This window comes from Epinephelus moara, chromosome 17 (genome assembly GCF_006386435.1).
Source record: "Epinephelus moara isolate mb chromosome 17, YSFRI_EMoa_1.0, whole genome shotgun sequence".
Taxonomy (NCBI): domain Eukaryota; kingdom Metazoa; phylum Chordata; class Actinopteri; order Perciformes; family Serranidae; genus Epinephelus; species Epinephelus moara.
Genome location: NC_065522.1, coordinates 19,373,871 through 19,395,198, shown reverse-complemented (window position 1 = coordinate 19,395,198; position 21,328 = coordinate 19,373,871). Strand labels below are relative to the sequence as shown.

The following is a 21,328-nucleotide window of genomic DNA, read 5'->3' as shown; positions in this document are numbered from 1 at the left end:
TCCTCTTCCCCGATAATTTCCACAAAGTCACTTAATATTTGGACCTCGAGAATTTCGATTTTCATATTTCCTATATTTAAATCTGCCTACTGCTGTTATCCATGATTTGGAACGTTGGATAATTTGTGTAAATTTCCATCCTGCAACAAAAGCTGTACAAGCTGTCTGCTAGTACTCGTCTATGGAGGCAAGTAAGAGACGTAAGTATTTAAAACTAAATGGCCACTGAATATTTATATTAAAATGTTAACACCGCCGAATTTCTTAAACTTAAATTTTTGAGATCTGAATACGTGAACATTGAAGCAAATAAATTCAGCTTTTGAAACTGCCAATCCAAATTTCATAATCTAATCTAAAATTTACATTTCGTTGCCATGATTGTCACACTTATGTATATGTATACGTAACATTTTCAGGTACACAGCATACACGTGTCTGCTATCATAAACCACTTTAAGTTTTTCAATAGAGAAAACATGTTGCGAGGAATTAAAGTGAAAGTGGACGCAGTGTGATGCTACATAAGAAGCACATGTGCGCCGTAATTGTGGCAGCATGAGTTGTAGTTGTAACACAGCTGAAAGAAACAGCATAGTGTTCATGGTAAATCAACAATTTTTCAATCAAGCACCTGTTTTTATGTTGTTTTCATACCAAGTATGTGATCAGATCATGGATAAAACATAATGATAATACTGAAACTTAGCAGATATACCAATTGGTGCATTCATGTATTTCCTTAATGGCAAATGCACTGATTACACCTACATGGTTTCTGATTGTTGGAAGTTGTAAAAATACTGTACAACTAATCTTATGTAGAATATACTGACTGACATCTGACTGAACACAGTGCGTCTGTAGTTTGGGGAGGTCATGTGAAACTGCACTGACCCAGTGAGGGTTAACAGTGTAGCAACACCCCAAATCACAAGCTCGGGTCCTCTACCAGAGGCCTGGGAGTTCGAAGGTTCTTCCCAGCGTCTTAGCTGTTCCAAAGACTGCACTCTTCTGAACAGAGACCTCAAATGTTGTACCTGGAATCTGCTGGAGCCCCTCTCCCAGTTTGGGGGTCACAGCCCCGAGTTCTCTGATTACCACTGGCACCACTGTTGCCTTTACTACCCACATCTTTTCTAGCTTCTATTTCCTCGTGTTCCTTCTTCCTGATGTTGCTGTCGATTGGGATTGCTACATCTATCACTGCTGCCTTCTTCTGTTGTTTGTCCATCGGTCTGGATCTGGAACACATATCCAGTCTGGACCCTTGGGCAAGGTCCTTAATGCTGCTAGCCTACCTTAGGAAGAGTGAAACTGCAAAACAAGAGTCATGCCGGCTTGGATGTCGCTCGGGTCAACAAGGTCCACGTCAGGTGTTGGGAAACCGGGGCAACCTGATGAGAAATGGGCTACTGGAACAAAACATAGATGGACTAGAGCAGAAACGTTCCTTACAGACCAGAACAAGCCCGCATGACATGAAGACTATGCTAACTGATGAAGAACAGATTTCAGCTCCACAACCTACAAACACAACATAACATTAAATAAATACCCCTTGAACTTTTTACTTTGTTAGTACCAAACTGGTTTTCCAGCCCTCGTTCCCAACAGAGAGGAATCCTGTTGATATTTCTGAGGGAAGTTCACTACTGCTGGTAACGTGCCAATGTGATGACATCATGATGACATTTACATGGCAAGAGGAAACTTGCATGTTGCAACCGTGACGCGTACATTCAAGTCGACTCTTCCCTACGTGGTTTTCAAAGTCAAATCTCTCAAAGCCATGAATTCAGCTGTGTTTACATTTCAGTGGCTGTTAAAATTCAAATACTTGCGTCTCTTATTAACTTCCATACTCGCCTCTCAGGTTTTTCCTCTGCCCTACCTGACTGCTTTTGTTGTCCCTGCAGGGTGTTGCTGCTGAAACCAAACTCACACCCAAGAATGAGAACATTAACAAGCAGAACGAGGGGAAAGCAGATTATTTTATAAAAATGGCTTTTTAATTCTGGTTGAAATGAACATAATGGTAATGTAGCTGTAGTGTACTGCACATACAGTAGATTGTCAGTACAAGTTGTCACACTTTTGGTTGGTAGTAATAACTAAATGTGTCCTGTTTTGGCAACTTAATTTTGCTATTGTAGGACTGATCTGTATGGAAGCCAAGAACAGCCATACTTGCTCATAGCATTCATATTATTTCATTTATTTATTTATTAAGATACACATTATGATTTTGTAGCACTCCTTCAGAGGATACCATATGGATAAAATACAAAAATATGGACACGTTGGTAATTTAATTCAATATTTTCTTATATCAGTGTATATCATCACATAGTGTTTTTCTAGAAAATCAATTGTCCAACAAAATTAGCAGGTAGAAACACCTATTTTTGGCTAATTCAACAAAATAATTACCTGAAAATATATAAACAAACAAATAAGGTACTTCCTCACATTCACTCAAATTAACACACATCGACCAGGATGAGACTCAAAATGACCACAAATAACCCTTTCCCACCAACGTGAAACTGGTTCTGCTCCAGTTCCTGCACCTAATTTTGAAAAGTTCAAAGCATTTCAGCCCAGAATAAATTGAAAAGTTGGTTGTAAACTGGAACCTCATCTGCCTCTCTCTTTAGAAAATATCAACTTTTATCAATTTTTAATGTGAACATACACCACAGTTGTGTATTCATGTATAAATATGTACATCTCAATCATGACTTGCGTTTTCCAGAACTTTTTAAAGTCTTCCTCAGATATTCACTCATATTCCACCAGACACTCGAGGGACTGTTTTAACTTTTCATTTCTTTTTCCTGCATTTTCTATACATGTATGTGCAACTTAACTAAACTAAACTAAACCAAAAAAATAGCATATTTAGAAAAAAGGGGGGGGGGGTAGAAAAAAGTTTCTACCCCCCCTGAAGGGGCTCTGGATTTCCAGTGGTCAAGTTTTGGGATCATGGGGACCTTTGTGGTCTTGAGGGACGATCATGGACATGGAGGACGTGTTGTCAGTGGCACTGCAGTGTAGCCTTGCTTCTTCTTTTTTTCTGTTTTGCTCAATGTTGGGCATTTCACCCTTGCCTATGATGTCCCTGCGGTTAACTTCCATTGTGCATTCTGCTGCGCCCTCCATTACCGATGCATCCTTGATTACAATGGTTCTGCCCAAAACTGTTGGAAATGCTGGCTGGTTGGCTTGATAGCACCGAGGTTCTACGAATCAACAGAACTGGTTCAAAACTTGGAGCCTATTTTGGAGAACAGGGTTAAATGAGACACACCACCACAAAGTCTGTGTCTTGTTCCTATGTTGCAGCAGTGGTGAGGCCCTTTGCATATCTGTGCCCAGGGGCCATTATCTCATTATTCGCGTTTGTATATGGCGTCATATTGCGCAACCTTGACTTGTTTAATCGTGTTATCTTGAGTTATCAATCTTTGTTTTCTTGTGGTTGTGACTCAAACACGTTACCATCTTAAGCAAACAAATTCATGATTTTTACAAGTTGCCAACATGATTGTTCAATCAATGTTTCTTAAGAGTCTCTACTGTAGACATCAGAATGAAACTGACACATGTTGACACCAAAACTCCTTCAGTTTCCCCTAAAGTTGTTTGGTTTCTACTTCTCCACATCTTCTAAAAAAACAAGCTGCCAGTCGCTATTAACATAACAAATATAACAAAAGAAGTAAATAATACAAATGAATCTCAGCGTACTCAGATATAAAAACTGGTGGAGCAAAGTTTAACAAAACTCTTTTTCATCCGACACATTTACTGACACAGTTGAAAGCATTTTATTTCGGATTTATTTTATAGAACATTTTCATTTAGCAAATCAGTATAACTTAAACAGACTCATAAATTACGCAGGTTAGTAAATGTTGCTGGTTGGCATGCTGAAATCATGTAACTACAAACTGAGAGACAAAAAAAATGGATAAAAAAACCCTCCTTCGATAAAACCTACTAAGACTTCATTCCCTGACAAAATGTTTTACAGAGTTTTACTTTGATAAAGAAATGTTTTAATGATGTTAATTCTGTATTCTAATAACCTCTTACTGTTGTTTTACCTAGAAATAAAAATACAGTAGTTCAGCGTGATGATCTGCTGGCATTTAAACCTTTATTAAAAGACAAATGAACAACAGAGGTTGAAACCATGAAGCAAGGCAGCAGGATGGGAAATTAAACGTCTCTGTTAAATAAAGGAAAACAGAGTGTGTGTGGCAAAAAGCTGCGCTGCACATCCTGCCGCTGATTTATTAACAAACGTGTTGTAACCTGTCGTGAATCTGAGCAGAAGGAGACTGTACAGTATATAACCTCTGTAAATATCTGAATCTATTCAATGTGCAGGCTCCGTCGTCTTCACAACACCATCCCTCCACCCATGATCTCCATCCTCTGTTGAGAAGAAAGGAAAATGGTTACATTAAATCTGTGTTCGGAGGACACTATTGAAACTGCTGTTTATTATTATTATTTCACAAGAAGAGTCACAGTTTTTAGTGTCTAAATGTGATCGAAAACTCACAGAGCTCTGCACATGCATCACAACTGATGAATAATTTGATATTTTTTGGGCCTCATGCTCGAGTGGGACAAAGTGGCTCCGTAGTGCCCCCTTTAAAACTTTAAAAAAGTTGCCTTCTACTGTTGTTTCACCAACACATTCTCACTCTGACCTCCCATATTGACGTTTGGTCATGGACTTTTAACGTTTACGAGTGACGGCCAAATGAAGCCTCATAAACCACTGTCTTTATTTTCTGACCCCACCAGATGGCGCTCTTGGTTTAAAGATAAAGGCTGAAGGACTGGCAATGAAATGTGCTTTCAAACCTTTGTTGAACAGACAGCGCCATCTAGTGGCTTCAGAAAATAAAGACAGTGGTTCATGAGGCCTCATTTGGCCATCACTAACTTTTACATAGTCTCTTTCAAAATAAACACACTACGTCAGTACAACACCCTAAACTGAGTTTTTTTCCTTTAACAACAAACACGTGGTTAGGTTTAGGAAAATAGAACAGGGTTTGGCTTTAGAATCTTAAGGGATGCAAACACCGCTCTCTCAGGTGAGTCGGTGTTTGTCGGACGGCCAGCTGCGCATCATGCCGACGTTACAGGACGACTTTTTTCCATCGGTGTCTGACGCCATTAGTCACTGCCCAAGCGCCGCATTTCCACGACTTCGGAGTGAGACCAGGTTGGTTTCATCTAGATGTCTGAAATGCCAAACCCTACACCCAATATAAAGACAGCAATTTTGAATTTACTTTTCATTTTTAGACCTTTGCCTTTTTAGCAGTTCCAGGCGTGGTAACAAACTCCTCCTGGAGAACTCGTCCAGATCCACCTTAAATTTGGGTGAAAACGCCTCAAGACAGAGATGATGCGTTATTGTGAAGATTGTGTGTTTTCATTTAACGGTGTTGCCCTGGCTGTGCGTGGAATTTTGATGTTTCGACATGACACGGGAGGCTGTTGTCACTTGACTCAACATCTAAATTTCAAATGAGTTGTTACATATCTGCGTATCGGATATCAGCAAAAAAAATCCAATATCTTGCATCCCTAACAAAAACAGATGTTACCAATTTTCAAGAGATTTTTCAATGCAACATCAGGAAAAGAACTGTTCATTAAATCCTATTTCCCATGTCTTCGCATTTTTAAGACTTTTAGGAGACTGATTCAAGACAATTAAGGCTTTATCTTTAGATACATTTATTCAATACCTTTTAAGACTGTTTAATGATCTGCCGTAACTTTGGGTCCTGTTATTGTGTCCACCATGAAGGCACGTTTCTGTAGGCTTTGTTTGACTGACAGTTGGTCTTTAAAAAGGACGGTGAAACTCAAATCTATGTTACAAGGTAATCTGACAAATATTTACCAAGCATGGCAGGGATAAAGAAATCACCATTGTAGTACTTCTTAGATTTCAGACCTGTTTACATGACTTATGATTCATGACTGAATGACAAAATGGTCATATCCTGCCCTCTACTGGCATGCAGGTGAACAACAGCCACAATTTATGACAAGCTGAAACCCCAGAACTACAAAGTTTGATTTATTTAGGAGGTGGTGGATCAAAATTAAAGATTTAAAACAGTCAAATGAGATTAATACGGACAATCTGCAACACCACAGACCACAAATTCCATTTTTAGTGCTGTTCAGTGAAAGAAATAAATCTTATTCATTTACCTGAGGCGGTTCTATGAAAGCCAGCCAATCGGACGAGTGTGTCGGGAGCAGTCCCATCGACTGACACTTGTAGATGGCCAACGCTGAGCCCAGGAGGTTACCCACCAGGTAGACGAGGCCCTGGAGCCACTGCTGGCTGGAGCTCTCCAACAGTTTGAAGGCTGAGAACACAAGAGGACAAAGGAGTGGATGAAATGCCAGAAAGAGCAAATCAGGATTTACATATTTAGTTGTTCATGCTGGATACTCACTGGCAGACATAGACATGAGCGCCTGTATGGGCCTCCAGGCCATCATGCAGACCATCATGATGGGGAAGATGGAGATGGTGTTGCCTGACATGTACATGATGAACAGGTTCATGGGGATCTGTTTCAGGGGCCCGAGAGCCACGTCCCAACAACGCTGTACGACAGAGCAAGACAGAGACAGAGATTGTTACATTAAGTTGAATCTAGGCTACTTTATGCAAATCAGGGATGTCCAGAACAACCCATCCACCGACTTTCAGCTTTTGCATCACCTCAAATGTTTTTTATTAACACATTTCAGCAACCTATTTTCTTAATATAAGAGTATGTTTAAAAGGAGCCGCCATGTTTGTCTGGCTTGAATTCCAACAGCAGACTGCCCACACACCTAGTGTCACACCCATCAAGTGTCCAATACTGGGAAGCGACGCGACCCCTCACTTGATGAGCGTGACACTAGCCCCCTGGGCTGTCTGCTCTCCTTTCATATGAGCACAGGAAATCTCCACTTGTCGCTAGGCTAATTTATACAATGTAAAATGCCATAGGCTTGTGCTAATAACGTTAGCATGTTGTATTTGTGGGGAAAATGTGTCCAGATAAAGACAAGTGTTTGTCTGTGAATGCTGCTCAAATGTGGCTTTGACTTGCACCTGAAAACATGTAGCCCATTTAGTAGAAAATACTGAGATATATATCATGTATCGCCAGTCTTTGCCCATATCGCCCAGCCCTAGTATAGCTGCAGACACATTCTGTTTGTAGCACACATGACACACGCCCTACAAACCGTGCCCACCAGTAGTACAAGTCAAACCCACCAACATGGTGGCTATCTCTAAACTCTGCTACAATGTTATGTAATAAACAAAAAAGGCCAAACGTAGTAATAAACCACTTTATAATGCAGATGGGATTCACCTTGTAACAAACGAGATGACCTCTTCCCATCAACCTAACCCCAACCATAACCACCTCTTTCTTACTGACACGTCATAGTTAGCCAAACACTAAAACTGAGCACTAATATCTTGCTCATCTTTTGTTCGTGAGGACACAAATCTGAATATAGCCTGGCTGAAGACATGAGCAGAAGGACACCATGAGAAGAGAAAACACAGGCAAAAGAGAGAACAATCTCTACATCCAAAGAATAGAAAGAAAGTATATATTCTCCTCCATTTTTACCTTCTCCACCAGGTTCTTGTCCGTCTCCTGGATGCTGGTGTCGGGGACGGGTTTCTCAGAGTAGCCGATGGGGTAAACGACGTCCCCCTGACCACCCTGACGATCACTGCGACTCCTGCAGCACAAAGAGTTTAGCTTTTATTCCCAGTGAACGACTGTAAAATCTTTTACGTATTTTGTCCTTTTAAAATATGGAGAAAAGCTTCTTTGACCAAGAGCTGCTGTCGCTGTCAGCTACAGATCAGTGTTAAAGCATATAAGCAATGCAAATCACTAATTGGTGCAGTGAGCTCCAGTGCCATGCACAGGCATTTTGCAGGTCAGGTGCCCGAGTGGAAAAAAGGGCATCTTTTCCACAATTATTTATCTATTTATTTATTGTTTGCAAGCACACACACAGTGCGCCCTGCCTGGAGAGTTCTCTCTGCCAGCACCGGGTTTCTTGAGCTTGATGCCTAAGAACAAACAGAACATTTGTGCATGTAATGAGCAGGGAAATTTCTGCTGCGACACATTTCTACTTTCTATCATTCATTTTTAAGAGGTAACAACAAAGAAAACAATTTGGGCGTCATTCAGCAAAACCCTGCTTCATATCTTTGATAATCTTTGTCTGTTACGTATCTGGCTGTGGGAGTTTTCTGTTGCCTTTATCACTATACATGTCACGGTTGCCACAGAAACCTCGGCCACATGGATTTGTTTTTGTGTACCGTCTTCAGCGCGTATGGCCTTCGATTTCCATGTTCATACAACAGAAACACGTCTGCCATTCAGGTGTTTGTATTTCCATTAGAAGAGCGAGAAACGTTCCACATGTTCCCGTTTACCTGGTGTTGCCCAAGCTCAGCTCCAGAGCCCACTTCATCCTCCTGGCACCGCTGCCTCCTCTCGTTGACAGAGCTCCTCCTCCTTGTCCCCCTGGAGACGCCATGGCAACTGGCTGCACTGCTGGACCTCAGAGACAGAAAGCACCTAGAAAAAGACATAAAGTACAACAGAAATCAGAGGGGCAGAGCCTTTTTGTTCACCATGTAGTGGTCTCTGGTCTTCCTGTGTGTAAACAGCTAATAAACCATCTAAATATTAACAGATATGACTGGTTACATAAACCAATATGAGGACAATATGAGCCTTAAACCAGTGACGGATCCAGTTTAACAGCAAATAAACAAATGTATAACTGACATTTATGTATTTTGACTTTATGTTTCATTTTGATTTCTTTTTAATGTTTTATGTTATACTCAGTGAGTTTTTATACCCTGGCCCTGAAAAAAAAAACAGTTATCCAGTTATATTTGCTATGGTTTAACTGGAAAACACATTTATCTCAACTCTTTGTGACAGGAAATGCTCCAACTGTTTTGCACCTGTTCCCACAACTAATTTCATCCACTTTAAGGCTGTGTGTATTGACCTCACAAGCTCAATAAACATATCACTATATTCCCGTTATTTAAGGGTGTCTGTGACCTTAACATTTGTGCCGTTAAACGACATAAAAAGCCGTAGAGAGGCTGTTACAAGAAAGATTATTGATTACTAATAAAGCCGATTTGATAGCAGCAACGAGCAACATCAACCGGTTTCTCCTTTACAAGTAATATCAACGCCACAACGACAATTCAAATGAGAGACAAATAAATTATATAAATGCGATGCAAATTAGGATGTTACACTCATTTGACGTCGCTGTTGTTAAGCGGCTAAAACATGACGTTACATCGAAAATAAGCGAACAAAGCGTCACATAACATTGAACTCACCTTATAGACACATCCAAACCACTGCTGTCTGCTTTATTTGTGGTTATTTTGCGATAAAATGAGCAATAATGTCGCTTGCTCTGCTAAGGAACAAATCGACCCCTCGTCTTGTCGAGTGGGGCTCGCTGGTTCCGGAGCACGCAGCGATGACGCAGTTACGCTGGCGCACCGGATATTATGTCACGTTTGCGCTCAAGGAGCACTTCCGGAGAAATACTTCAGTTAATCGTCGAAATTATAAATTTTTATAGACAAATGCTTTAATTTAGGACAATAGATATATTTTATATAAGATAAATATTAATAAAACTTCAAGTTACGTTTTCGTTCAACAGGATTTCAATAAAATTTCACGAGTCGGATGCAACTGAAACAGCCGTTAGGAAAATTAGTTTCTCGCGAGTAAAAATTAGACACTCTATCAACTGTTTTGTGTTATTGGAAATATATTGGTTATCAACAAGCTATTTCCTGACCAACAGTATTAAAGAGATATATTTTTAAAATATGCAGGTTTTATCCAATCAGTTACAATTTTCAGGAACTGGAGAAAGATGATAATGTAAGATGTAGTTTTTGTGGAAACCTAAAAAATAAAATAAAATAAAAATGAAAAAAATGAAATCAAAATAAATAAAAAAATAAAATAAAATAAAAATGAATTAAAGGAAAATAAAAAGCAAAGAATTTTTTTTTAAAAAAATGGTGCATTTGTTTTAGTTTTGCCTTTATACAAAACAAATGTGGAATAAATTCTATATTCTGCCATATCTATCAGCTCTAGATTTGGATTTTTTTGGGGAAAAAAAAAACGTTTTGATTTATTGAATATGACAAAAATTCCTGCGCTCTGCAGTATTTTTTTCTCAGCAGTATTTTCTTTTAATTCATTTTTATTTTCTTTTAATTTTCTATTTATTTTTAATTTAATATTTTTTATTCATTTTTATTTAATTTTATTTTTTAGGTTTCCACAAAACTACAACTTCTATTATCACTTTGTTATTTTAACCAAACTTTTAATTCATAAATCAAAATTTACGAGCAGGAAGTCAAACTATTCTGAGCTCATTATCTATGTCAACTACTACATTTAACATATCCTCCTGAGACCCAAACTTTTATTTGGTATGCATTTTAAGACAACTAAACATTGTCAATGATAATAAAGATCCAACATCCTACAACGAGACAATTATAAAGTCCCAATGTCTTCAAACAAGTACTTTCTAATTAAGTGTCTTATCATGTTACTGTTGCTAAAATTGGTAAAAAAAAAAAAATGTTGCCATATCAAACCACAAACGTTATAAATCCTAAATAAACAAGTTTCATCCATAAATACAAACACATAAATATAACCAAACTAGAGGAGTATCAAAGTATTTATTTGTCAGGACACTGTCCCCATTCTTTGCAGTTGTATTATATTAAACCATAAGCAATACAAAAGTTTAAACATCTGTGTGCAATCTTCATAGTCAGTTTAAGGCAATTCTTTATATACACACACACACTGACATGTAAGTACAGGAGTGCAAATTGAAGTGTAAAGTGTGTGTTACATGTTCCAAGGCACAGTGTGTCACAGTGTGTGAGCGTCATTAAGGCACAGGCACTGTCATAAATGTAGACTAGTGTACAAAGCTCTTAATAAACTACAGGCTGTTTGTTCACTGGTACATTTGATCATACCGCTCTTCTCACGTACATTCAGCTGATTGTCACGTTTTAAATAATCTGAGAGAAAAATATATTCAGTTTTTATCTGTTGGAAAATCGGAGGCACAAACTGTGGCTAGAATAACCCAAGATGCATTTCACTGCCGAGTGTGAAGAGGACTTCAGAAAAAGGAAAAGAAACTTTGTCCTTCAGCTTTATGAACATTTCATATTGTACTGGATAAAGTGAAAAAATGGTCAGGCTTATTATCGTTACTCATATTCTGGGCGTCACCTGACAAATGACACTAAGACCCTGAGGACAACACTTCCGTGCTCAGATCTGTGTGTATGTGTTGCGTCACTTGTACAGGCTGAGCTCGGGGTTGTGGTACAGACACATGTAGGAGTCACAGAGCAGGCGGCGGACGGACTCCCTTAAGGAGGTGGGGTCGACTCTGCTCAGCTCCTCCTCTGACAGGCTGAGGTAGCGGCCTACCTCTGGACATGCCTTCACGTGGGGGATGTTGAAGCCATTCTCGCCACCTGGGTGAGAGATGTGAGAGCATTTTAACAGGGCTTGTTTAAGTGTCTTTATCCTGTTACTTGAATGTATCAAAGTGAGGGTAACTCACCTTCCCGGTCGGCCATGCTGTCAAAAAACAGCCAGTCGGATGGGAGAGGCCCGTGTTTTACGAAGCTCACGTAATGGCTGGTCTCGATGCACGTCACGGCGAAGAGAGACATTCGCTGGCGGGTGCAGTGCAGGGAGCCGGTCCATGGTTCCCCGGGGACGGCGATCTTCACCGGGTTGTGGGACTCCCGCTTCCGGTGACTGTGGACCTGATGACACAGAAAAGACACATAAGAGTCAGAAAATTAAGGTCAGAGTGCTTTACATATTTATTTAATCCTGCAATAACAGTTTTCTGTCTCCACTATGTTCTCCAGCTGTTAAGGGCTACACAGGCAGCATAAGTCAGAGCTTTATTTTCTGATCTGCTCGCTGCATCTGGAAACAAAGCTCACGAGTGCAGTGAAAACGAGCCAAAAATAGTAAAGCTAAGGACCAGAAAACCAAAACAACAAGCTGAAAGTCATCAAAATGCTCTGCAGAGCTGAGAGGAACTTCAGCCTTCTCATAATTCAAAATTCATTTTCAAGGACACAACTCAAAGCAAATAGGTTAATTCATTTCCAAATGTAACTTTTTACTAAACATAAATAAATGATATGCAATGTCTTACTTCTAAGGGATGTGTTACTTATAGGGCTGCACAGTTAAACTTAACATTATCAAAGCAGTAGTATGGCCAAACAAAGACCACGCAGACCTCCTGTCTATGTTTGTAAGCTGAAACCATTTCCCTCAGTGGAAACAAAGCTTTTATTTACTTTAATTTCACAGATAAGAAACAATAAATACATATGAACAGAGGAAATCTGCGCTAGATGCTAGGCTAATTTTTTATACAATGTAAAATGCCATAGGCTTGTGCTAATAACGTTAGCATGTTATATTTGTTTGAAAATGTGTTTAGTGTAAGACAGTTGTTTTGTCAGTGAACCCTGTGAGCTGTAATGGAGACGAATTTTGTAATGTTACCTTTGTTAAATGTTGCTGTTGTCCCTGGCTTCATATGAGTAGAGGAAAAGTCCACTAGCTGCTAGGCTAATTTATACAATGTAAAATGCTATAGGACATTAGCATGTTGTATTTGTGGGGAATATGTGTCCAGATAAAGACAAGTGTTTGTCTGTGAATGCTGCGAGTTATAGTGAAGCTGATTTGTGTACTTGTGTTTGAAATTGTCTCCATTAAGCCATGTTTAATGTGTGTTTAATGTGTGTTTAATGTGTGTTTAATGTGTGTTTTAAATCAACTAAACTTTACAGCACTTCACAGAAACCTCGCCGCCCACGCACAAGTATAAATCCGCCTTAAGAAGTGTGTACCTGTGTGTTGCAGGTCTGGCAGTACTGTTTGAGATGACCAGGAGTGATGTCTGGGTCCTCATAACACTGGAAACACTCCCACTCAGCTACAGCCTGACAGATACTGCACTGTCTCAGAGCTGGAAGGACAAAGACAGACAGACAGTGAAAACTTAACTGCCACCAACAAACATTGGACACAGTTCAACATAAACTGAAGTGAATGTGGAGTCAACTGAAACTACACATGTAGAAAAACCAAAACCCCAAACAAATTAAAATGCTGCTAATATGTAGAGAAGTTGTTCTCACTGTCGTCCAACAGGTCTGTGATGTCCAGGCTGAGGGTGGGTGAGATGGCATCAAACATCTTGAAGTCCTTTCCAAACCGAGGCATGAGCAGTAAGAGGCAGGACGGAGCCTGGTGGGGTGTTTAGCACACATGGTCTGATAGTTAGTGGTGTCTCAGGTGACTCAAAAACTAATTTATTTTAACGACATGTAACAAACTGCTTTTGTTACCTCGACAAACTTGAGGCCAGCGTGGAGGAAGGAGGACTCCAGCAGCGCCTGGACGCTGGCAACCCTCATCCGACTGTGGGATGGCGAGGTGAGAGGGATGGGGGAGTGAAGTGGCGAGACGGGTAAGGGTGAGGTGGGAGAGGAAGGGAGTGTGGGCGGGAAGAGCTGGTAGAGGTGACACTCCTGAGGCTGCTGAGTCATCGATCTGACAGAGAGGAGACGACAGTACAGATTTTAGACATGAGAGGTTAAGAGGAGAGCGGACGAGAGAAGATGAGGAGCTAATGTTTGATATCGAACCACTGTGAAGAACAAAATATCTTCCTGTAAAACCACAAACAATAGTGATAGTGAAGCTCTGTGTGTGTGTGTGTGTGTGTGTGTGTGTGTGTGTGTGTGTGTGTGTCAGCGGCAGTGACGTCACCTGATCTTGAGGAGTGGCTCCACTCGGAGGAGCTGGAAAAGCTTGTTGAGGAACTCCTCAGGATCTGACGGACAGAACGACAGCGGCATGACAGCATTCCTCAGTCTGATCACACACTGCTGTGTTTATGGAGGGTAACACCAGCGGCACACGTACCTTTCTCCTGGTTGGTGAAGCCCATGTCGCTGTTCGCAGCCTCCAGCTGACGTCTCAAGGCCATGGTCTTACTGGCACACACGTAGCCATACCTTAAAAATAACATCTAAAATCTTAGTAGCAGAACTAGCAGTAGCAACACTGTGTCACCAGTAGCCAACAAAGCAGTGTGGTTACTAATGGTGGTAAAAAACAAACATTTATACACATTGACAGACCTCCGCAGGGGGTTGACGATCTCACAGCGCAGCAGGTCTTGAGCCTGACTCGCGTCACGGTCAGTTTCAGGGTCAGAGGGCCAAAACAACACCCAGTCTGCTGAACTGCAGCAGGAGAACAGACTGCAGAGAGAAACAGACACACAGCTGATGACAGGGGGAATACAGTAGGTATGCATACTTGTGTTTGTTGCTTGATTAACCAATATTATGTGGTGGGCCACACAGAGTATATTTTGAAAGACAAGCTGTGGGCCATATAAAATCACTCCCCAGGTCACGATTGGCGCCCAGGCTGGACTTTGGACATGACCGGCTTACGGAAATTCTAGTAGTTAAGGAATTCGGGCATTTCTACTGTTAATCTCTAAAAGTTAAACAGGGCTGCCCCCTAATAGTCGACCAAACCTCAGACACAACCTGCCACTGTGCTCTTGAAAGCTGGCATAAAAAAGGCACAAGAGTAGCGCCCAGCGCCTGACCTCTTGTATTCCAGGAGGTTAAAGATGCAGCATATGTACAGCCCCTAATTTCCAGGGGTGGTACCTGCGGTTATTCCACAGACTAGTTACTAACATGTCGGGCAGGAATCCAAAGTGTGGGATCATTTTGAGAAGGTGAAGGACGAACCCAAGGTCCACAGCCTCAGACGTTTACCTGAACAGCGTAGCGTCCAGGTAGCAGGAGTTGAGGTGACCCTGGATGCCTCTCTTCCAGCCCTGGTAGAGCTCACCAGCTTCGTCCCCTTCCAGAGGAGGAGTGTGCTCCTCCACACGCTCACTGCCCCACTCTGCAAAGGCTGGGAGCCACACAGGAGACAGTGTTAGATAATAAAACTACACAGGTATATTCATATACACAACCTGGCGCGACACACAAATGTCATAACTGAGTGAAGAAGTACTTTTAGGTTCAGTTAATCTACTAGTCAACGCTGTTTTCACATTCACTTTGTCAGATACCACCATCATGCTTTCCCACCTATTGAGTTGCACCGCTCCACTTGATTGACAGGTTTCTCAGGCGCCGGAAACCTTGAGTCCCGTCTGCAGTTTCGAAGCTTGACAAACAGCCCCTTGTTGGCCGGGCAACGGAAGTGACGTTCACCGAGGTAACTGCCATCTGTTCCTGCAGACAGCTCCTGGTCCTGACACACACACACACACACACACAGTGAGTTTGTTTTACATCAGTGTGATACACTGCAGTAAAATATTACAGTCAGGACAGTCACTTTAGTTTGCCTTTGTTGGCAGAAGATTATATCGGAGGAAAGTTCTTTGTGTCGCAGATGTTTGACATCGGGACATTAATGGGCTCAGGTAGGGTCAGGGCTTACCAGCTCAATTCCTGCCACTGGCTCTGTGATCCCACTGATCCGTCCGATCCAGCGAATAACTCCAAAAAGTGGTGGGTCGTTGACTTCAACCATCGACTCCACTTCCAGCTCGCCCTCCTGTCCTGCCTCTTCGTTCTCCTCTGCAGCTTCGCCATTGTCTGGAGACCTCAGCGGCAAAGGAGGGCTGTGTGCGCCATTGGTGTGTTGCAGCTGGTCGTTGGCGGGCGGCGACGTTGGGCTGTGGGGTTTAGGAGGCGGGAGAGGAGGCAGGGGCTTGTGGGTGGGTTTGGGTGGCGGCAGCGGGGGAGGTTTAAGTGCTTGTTTGCCGGGGGGCATCAGGGCAACCTTGGGAACAGAGGCAGGTGGTGACGGAGGGCCTGGTTTAGTGAGACGGGGCAGCGCTGGCTTCAGGATGGATTTAGTGATTTGGTGAGGAAGGTTGTGACGGGATTTAGACTCTGGGGACAAAATGGAGTAAGAGTCAGGGAAAATAGAGTGGTGTAAAGTCTCCTGTACATCTTTTGTGTTTCCATATTTTTATGTGTTAGTGTGTTGATTATTTGTAGCTGTAGTTCACACCTGGTGTTAAATTGTGTCTCAACATGCGTCTGGAGAGACCGCCTGTGATCATCTCTGTGCAAATAAACATCTTTTCATTAGGAGATTACTGCTGCGGGAGTGTGAGCTCCAAGCCAGGGACAGTTGGTTAGAGTCTGCCCACACACTCACTGTGACAGGGCTAACTGTTAGCATCACACGGCTAATGCTACCTAATGGTTGTTAATGGGTTTGACGACAGAGTCGAGCCGTTTCGGTGTTGGTGAGATTATTGGGACTGTAGCTCATGCTAACGGGACAGATGTTGAACTAACCATTTGCTGGCAGACAGTCCTTCAGCACTGCGTCTAACCTGTGTAACGGCAGCAACAGAAAGTTTGCTTATCTGGCAGGGTGTTGTATAAGCTAGGATATCAGTTGAGTGGGCGGTCCTCCTTTTACGGCTGTTGGGAGAAGTTTGCCTTCAGGTCTTTTAGCCAGACAGACCTGAGGTTTTATGAAAAAGATGATGGCTTGGGTTCAAATGAAAAGACTTCTTCCAGAAAGGTCTCTCTGGCAGAAAGCCCTGAAGGTTAACTTATCCCATGTGCTGTTTAATGTGTGTCAGTGGAGTCAATTTAAAAAAAACTTCACTATTTACATTATTTATGTGTAGTTTTTATCTTTTATGGCCAAAAACCTCCTGTAACAGACTGTGTTGAATGGGCAGATAAGATCGTCTCATATCGATTGCAGGCCCCTAAATTACATCGAATCGAAATCGTATCGTGGCAGACTTTGTAATATGACATGTCCAAATATCTGCTGTGAAAAAGATCCAGCAAGAGCTTTGAATGCTTTTTACTGGTGGATAAACACTTGAGTGAATTACTGTATTCTTACTATCTTTACTAATAATACTACCAGGCATTTTTATTCGAAGAACAGCAAAATATGAAGTACAAATTTTGCTGAACGAATCATTAACACAAGGTAAAAAATAACTACAAAAAACTTGAGCAGATGATTCTGAGAAAAGGCCAAAGGTTAACAGAAAACAAGGTATTCGGTCAAAGTTTCCTCTTAAACAGTGACCTCATGTTGACTGTTGACGAATGCACTGTAAGTGTCTGAGGCCTTGTTGCGCAACAGTTGCCATACCTGAGGAAACCTTGGTGATTGGCAGAAGTACTCCATAGAGGGGGTTGGGAATGTGGCAGAGCTTCTCTGCCTTATAATGCCCGTCCCAGTTACCAACAGGAGCGTCCTGTAAGGGATCACACAGAGTCAAACACAGAGCTGCACACAGAGAAGAGACGAGATTCAAATCTAACACAATGGCTGCAGCATCCAAGAACTCAACTAACAACTTAAATTACTAGAATTCTAAACTATAAAAACATCATTTGGAATCAGGCTCTTCACATAATCAGTTTTATCTCCCGTGTCGTACTGACCAGCAGGACTCCGACATACGTCCCTGCCGAGGACCGGCCTGGCAGGACACCACAGAAGCGCACCTCCCCTCCATACACGTTGTCCTCCAGGGGAAAACGCACTCGTTGGCCCATGTGGAACGGCGGAGGCGAAGCAGGGCCTCGAACCTGGACCTGGTTTTGAGCTGCGATGGGGGCCGACTCCGCCGTTCGACTGAGGATGCCCAAAGCATGCGGCTGAGGTGGGCTGCTGGGACGATGCTGGTGGAAACTAATGTGACGACCGTGCTGCTGCTGAGGGTTCGGGCGGTCGTTGTTGCTATGGTGGCCGTTGCTGGGGTGATTGCCGCTGCTGGTGCGGTGATGGTGGTCTCGTTCCCGGTCTCGCTCGCGGGCCCGTTCGAGTGCGTCTGAGCCGTTGCTGCGAGACCAGTTGCGGAGTCTGATGTGGCTGACTGGGAGGAAGAGGGCGCAGGCTTCGGGGCAGGAGAAGAGCCGCTGGCCCTTAAAGGACCCGTTGCTCACTCCTTTACCTGCGGCTGAGCCCTGCGGAGGATACGGAGAGGGTAAAAGACAGAAGAAGGTATTTATAGGTAAACTGAATGACCAATCACAGGTGATTAAGCGTTCTTTCCCCTGCATGTGTAAAGACACTGCATTTTCTATGTGGGTATACATGTTTTTATTTGGATATATGCTGCAGTGACATTAAGCCCAGTCTTTGTTAATGTAGGAGACTAATCTTTGCATCGAAATAAGACTTGAAATAAGGTTGTTGTTCACCTGAATTCAGTGCATCTCCTATGGATATCTCCTATACATATCACCGCTGTAGTTTTTTATCTACTTTTTCTTTTTACAGTGGTTCTTGTTTTTAATTCTTTCCACTGTCTCACTCAGGACTGATATGTGAATAGTGTTATCAAGTTAAATCCTCAACTCTTTGTGGAGTGCTATAAAGTTTCCACTTATACCCTCGACTCAAGTTTACCTTGAGCTGTACTCCGAAAAACACAGCGCTGCTCCCTCTGGTGAGCGGCCCGATGTATTTAAGCTCCGCCTCCGCCAGCTCGTCCGGTTGGCCGATCTGGACCCACAGCGGAGCATCCATAGGCAAAGACGCCAAATGCTGCAGCTTCCCAGGATTACCTGGAAAATATAAAGCAATAAAAACCTTACTACAGAGGGAGGAAATAAACAGTTACATGTGCTGTTTTCTGTGAGCATTAAAAATAGGCCTGTTCTGGAGTGACATAAAATGCAAGCTGGGTTTACTTCCTATGTTCCTCTTTATAGACCCAGATATAAACTCTGTTCTCAGAGTATTTTAATGTCAGAAAGACGGCATGTTCCTAATTCAAAATATATATAGCACTTCTATTTAACCCTCTGAAACCTGAGCAAAGTGGCTTGATTTCTTTCAAAAACATGTGAAGAAGGCAATGAGCAACTAAAGAAGAAACTACCCCCAAAAATTAGCAAGAAATTAGCAAAAAGAAAATTTTAAAAACAAGAAAATTAGTCCAAAAAAACAAACAAACAAGAAAAAAGAAGTAAATGACCTAGAAAAAGTGCTTTGAAAATTATAATAATTCTGTACCGTAATTTTAAATATGTAATAATAATTATTATTATAAATATATTTTTACCATCTTCTTTTTTCCCTAGTTTTTTTTAAAAATAATTTTCTAAATCTATTATTTTTTTGAAATCTGTGGGACATTTCTAATCAAATTGCTAATTGTCTTTTTCCCCGTCTTTCCAAAGACCAAAAGCTCACACTGCTTCTACTGACCAAATAACGATTTATGTAATTACTTAGCAGTTTTAGGCGAGCCTCTGGATCCTGTACGGGCTCCAACAGGCCCGTGAGGTCAGTCGGAACTTCGTGCAGGAACTTCCTCTCTATTCTGGACATAAAGCCATTGTCTAACACCTGCAGAGAAAAACAGGAGGTGGAGAGAAAGACAAATACAAGGGAGGAAAGAGGAAAGAAATTAGGCGTGAGTGTGACATACACCACAGAGTATGTGGTGGATACTTTCATCCAACAGTGTCATGATGGGGGGACATTTGAGGATGGGTGAGCCTAAGAAATGGACCAAAAGTAATGATAATAAACTGATCATTGATGCTAAATGGAAATTACTGCAATACTCACAATTGAAGAACTTTGTGAAACATTTTGGGAGAGATTAAGTGTACATATAAGCGCTATATATCGGGGAGACTTGGCGAAGGATTAGAGAGACAAAAAGAAATAAATAAAAACAGGGAATTCTGTAGTACTGTAGATTGTAAGGGTCTTATGTATTTAACCCACTTCGCCCAGAATTTGACAAACACATTTTGTTTTGGGGCTTTTTCTTTGTATTCATCCGTACTGACATTTTGTGTCCTAAATCTTTCCCCTCTTGTTATAACTTTATCTTAAAATTACCTTGATTTAGTCTTGCTTATGCTGCTCTGTAGGACTGTTTGGCTTTCTGTTGTTATATTGCCTTTTGAGCACCCTGTTTCTGCTTTTGCGTTCCTCATCAAAACACTGTGTAAACTGTTTTTAAAGGTGCCATAAAAAAATATTATTATTTTATTGGATTATCTAATTGTTCTGTCCATGAAATTACTTTACAGGGCAGCTACATGTAGAATCAAACACAAGGACAGGAGACATCAAACATAGAACATACACATCTAAAAAACCAAGCACAAAAAGCTAAAATAAATTAGTAAAATAACCTAAATCGTACCAATAAAGCGATAAAAACTATATGTAATCTATAATAAAGATGTGTTTGAACATTCACAGACTGTAATGTGCAATGTGGCTTCTAAAGATTTGGAAAAACTTCCTTTAAATGCCCATTAAACCCAAATATATTCAATGTACAGCCTGAAAAAGATAAGCTATTGACATTTATGCTTGATACGTGACTGAAACTATTTGTTCTCTATCAAAACAACACTTAATGTTTCATCCCTGTGTAGAGTAAATGTGATTTAAGTTTGTGTTAATACCTTGAACCAAGGGGCGTCACCTCTGCTCTTGCCCGAGTCTTGCTCCTGGCAGATGTACCCCCGGTGCAGCCGAATGGTACCGTCCAGATCGTCCTGGACCTTCAGGTCGGTCGAGAGCAAAAACATTTTCGGGGGGCGGCGCTTCCTTAAGTGCTCGTGGGACCCTGACATCTTATGCTCGGTTTTAAAATGTGTCCGGTTCACAGACAAATTAAATCCTTCATTTTCCTGTAAAATTGACACGTAGAAATATTTACAAATAAACAACAAGTGTCGAAGTGTGTCCGTCCACCTATCGTGACGGTTGCGACAGGTAACGGCGGTTACCTACCTAACTTTCTCCTCTTAACATGAAAACCGTTAAAACAGCTAACAGCGCTACATTTCTTCCCTTCTCTCGACTTACAAACTGCGTAGTTAACTTTACTGAGAACTGTAGGCGTTCATGAAACACTCACCGACTTTATGTACTCCGGCCGTCAACATTTCCCCTCACATTTAAAAGCGCTACGCTTCGACAACAAATCGCATCGTGAAGCAGGAAGCAACATCGACTGACACCTGCAGGAGCCAATGGGAAGTGAGGAAAGTTCAGCGGGGGGCGCTCTTAGCCAA

At 41.6% G+C, this 21,328-nt stretch overlaps 4 protein-coding genes across 5 annotated transcripts in view; 2 read left to right on the top strand and 2 right to left on the bottom strand.

The window, feature by feature from the left end:
- LOC126403715 (serine/threonine-protein phosphatase PP1-beta catalytic subunit) overlaps nucleotides 1–21,328 on the top strand; it is a 659,813-nt gene that overhangs the window by 69,095 nt on the left and 569,390 nt on the right. The gene's annotated exons all lie outside the window — the stretch shown is intronic.
- Nucleotides 1–21,328, top strand: part of c17h11orf68 (chromosome 17 C11orf68 homolog) — a 616,176-nt gene that overhangs the window by 69,101 nt on the left and 525,747 nt on the right. The window lies entirely within an intron of this gene.
- Nucleotides 4,141–9,622, bottom strand: emc4 (ER membrane protein complex subunit 4). Its single transcript, XM_050066454.1, has 6 exons — nucleotides 9,467–9,622; nucleotides 8,528–8,672; nucleotides 7,698–7,812; nucleotides 6,510–6,663; nucleotides 6,259–6,419; nucleotides 4,141–4,446 (listed from the first exon to the last, which is right to left on the bottom strand). The coding sequence occupies exons 2-6, from the start codon at nucleotides 8,629–8,631 to the stop codon at nucleotides 4,411–4,413; spliced, it is 570 nt and encodes a 189-aa protein (XP_049922411.1). The 5' UTR covers nucleotides 8,632–8,672; nucleotides 9,467–9,622; the 3' UTR covers nucleotides 4,141–4,410.
- On the bottom strand, nucleotides 10,420–21,262 carry si:cabz01101003.1 (ubiquitin carboxyl-terminal hydrolase CYLD). Of its 2 annotated transcripts, none has more exons than XM_050066433.1 (17): nucleotides 21,045–21,179; nucleotides 20,714–20,941; nucleotides 19,514–19,631; nucleotides 18,687–18,844; nucleotides 17,717–18,241; nucleotides 17,421–17,526; nucleotides 15,723–16,180; nucleotides 15,365–15,530; nucleotides 15,041–15,182; nucleotides 14,384–14,506; nucleotides 14,166–14,257; nucleotides 14,010–14,073; nucleotides 13,586–13,790; nucleotides 13,376–13,484; nucleotides 13,085–13,203; nucleotides 11,764–11,971; nucleotides 10,420–11,674 (listed from the first exon to the last, which is right to left on the bottom strand). In XM_050066433.1, the coding sequence occupies exons 2-17, from the start codon at nucleotides 20,882–20,884 to the stop codon at nucleotides 11,490–11,492; spliced, it is 2,949 nt and encodes a 982-aa protein (XP_049922390.1). In that variant the 5' UTR covers nucleotides 20,885–20,941; nucleotides 21,045–21,179; the 3' UTR covers nucleotides 10,420–11,489. The 2 variants fall into 2 exon arrangements, with proteins under 2 accessions (XP_049922390.1, XP_049922389.1); XM_050066432.1 differs by having other exon boundaries at nucleotides 10,421–11,674; nucleotides 21,172–21,262.